Genomic DNA, 1,714 nt, shown 5'->3' with positions numbered 1-1,714 from the left:
GTCCTGGTGACATCCCCCCCCTATAGGAGGCCTACCTGCTGGCCGCCATCTTTGATGAGGTTGACAGGTTGTTGGTCGTACTCGATGCCTTTCAGGGCCAGAGCTGTAAAGACGCAGACTGTCAGTGGGAGGAGTGTACGGGGCCCGGACGGGTCCCTGGGGGCAGGCAGGACTAATACAGCCAAGACTGATTGGAGTCCTCCCCACCAGACACACACACATGGTACAATCTGTAGGTCAGGTGATACCTCTATATAATGCCCCTCCCCCCGATATGATTGGATGATCCAAGCTCTGTATAATGCCCCTCCCCCTGATATGATTGGATGATCCTAGCTCTGTATAATGCCCCTCCCCCTGATATGATTGGATGATCCTAGCTCTGTATAATGCCCCTCCCCCTGATATGATTGGATGATCCTAGCTCTGTATAATGCCCCTCCCCCCGATATGATTGGATGATCCCAGCTCTGTATAATTGGATGATCCCAGCTCTGTAATCTCTGATAAGAGGACCTGTCATGACGCAGGTACCTGGCTGAGCTGAGGCTCCCGTCATTGGCTGACATGTGGGGGCGGATCTGCATATGTTCCCCCGAAATCACTTCCAGCATTGCAGCCATGACGGGGCCCCGCGGAGCCTCACCTGGGCCGTGTCGGCAGGTCCTCCTAGCGGTGTGACACGGCTCTGTACATGTGTGACCTCCATGACACACGGAACTCACCAATACGAACTCTCCATGTGCAGGAGCTGCGGAAATATCCGAAGAGAAGAGGCTGCAGAGAGGAGAGAGCAGAGTGAGCCATGTGACCCCGGACAGCGCTGAGCGTGGCCCCTGCACACAGGCCGGCACTCCTCATACAGCTCTGATCGCAGCCTCTGCACACAGGCCAACACCTCCCTTTCCTATACAGCTCCGATCGCAGCCTCTGCACACAGGCCGGCACTCACCTTCTCTGCAGACGCCATGCTGTCAGAAGGAGACTCTGAGCTGTGACCAATCAGCAGAGTCCTCAGATCCGCCCTCCATGTGGCTTTGATCAAAGTACAGACCCCCCTCCCCCCCTCGGACATCCTCCATCTAGGAACTATGTGCAGAGATCACAGCGACCAATCAGATCCTTGTGTCATGCAGGGGGGCTGAGTAGTTGCTATTGGCAACAGACACAATCATAGGCACAGCAACCAATCCGATTTCATCTTCAATAGATCTGGTCTCGGTAGGCGTGGCCTTGTTGCTATGGGTTACACTGACGGAGATCAATGAGCAGGAAGTGACCACCTCAGCGGGGCCAATATCACCGAAGCAGAATCTGTCTTTGTGTCGCCCATAGCAACCGGTCTATACCTCCCTTCCATGGTACCATCCGCCCATAGCAACCAGTCTATACCTCCCTTCCATGGTACCATCCGCACATAGCAACCAGTCTATACCACCCTTCCATGGTACCATCTGCCCATAGCAACCAGTCTATACCTCCCTTCCATGGTACCATCCGCCCATAGCAACCGGTCTATACCTCCCTTCCATGGTACCATCCGCCCATAGCAACCGGTCTATACCTCCCTTCCATGGTACCATCTGCCCATAGCAACCAGTCTATACCTCCCTTCCATGGTACCATCCGCCCATAGCAACCAGTCTATACCTCCCTTCCATGGTACCATCCGCCCATAGCAACCAGTCTATACCTCCCTTCCATGGTACCATCC

The 1,714-nt window shown here is 54.7% G+C and overlaps 1 protein-coding gene across 1 annotated transcript in view; it reads right to left on the bottom strand.

Annotated features, from left to right (window-relative positions):
• Positions 1–1,048, bottom strand: part of GSTZ1 (glutathione S-transferase zeta 1) — a 5,460-nt gene extending 4,412 nt beyond the window's left edge. Inside the window, exons 1-3 of the mRNA XM_018575672.1 lie at positions 953–1,048; positions 726–777; positions 36–103 (exon numbers count right to left, since the gene is read on the bottom strand). Of these exons, the coding sequence (XP_018431174.1) occupies positions 36–103; positions 726–777; positions 953–970 (138 nt within the window). The 5' untranslated portion in view covers positions 971–1,048. The remainder of the gene's footprint in view (positions 1–35; positions 104–725; positions 778–952) is intronic.
• Positions 1,049–1,714: the final 666 nt, after the last annotated feature.

This window comes from Nanorana parkeri, unplaced genomic scaffold, assembly GCF_000935625.1.
Source record: "Nanorana parkeri isolate BGI_ZX_2015 unplaced genomic scaffold, ASM93562v1 scaffold4384, whole genome shotgun sequence".
In the NCBI taxonomy this organism is placed as follows: Eukaryota; Metazoa; Chordata; class Amphibia; order Anura; family Dicroglossidae; genus Nanorana; species Nanorana parkeri.
This window is presented reverse-complemented; position numbering and strand designations above follow the sequence as displayed.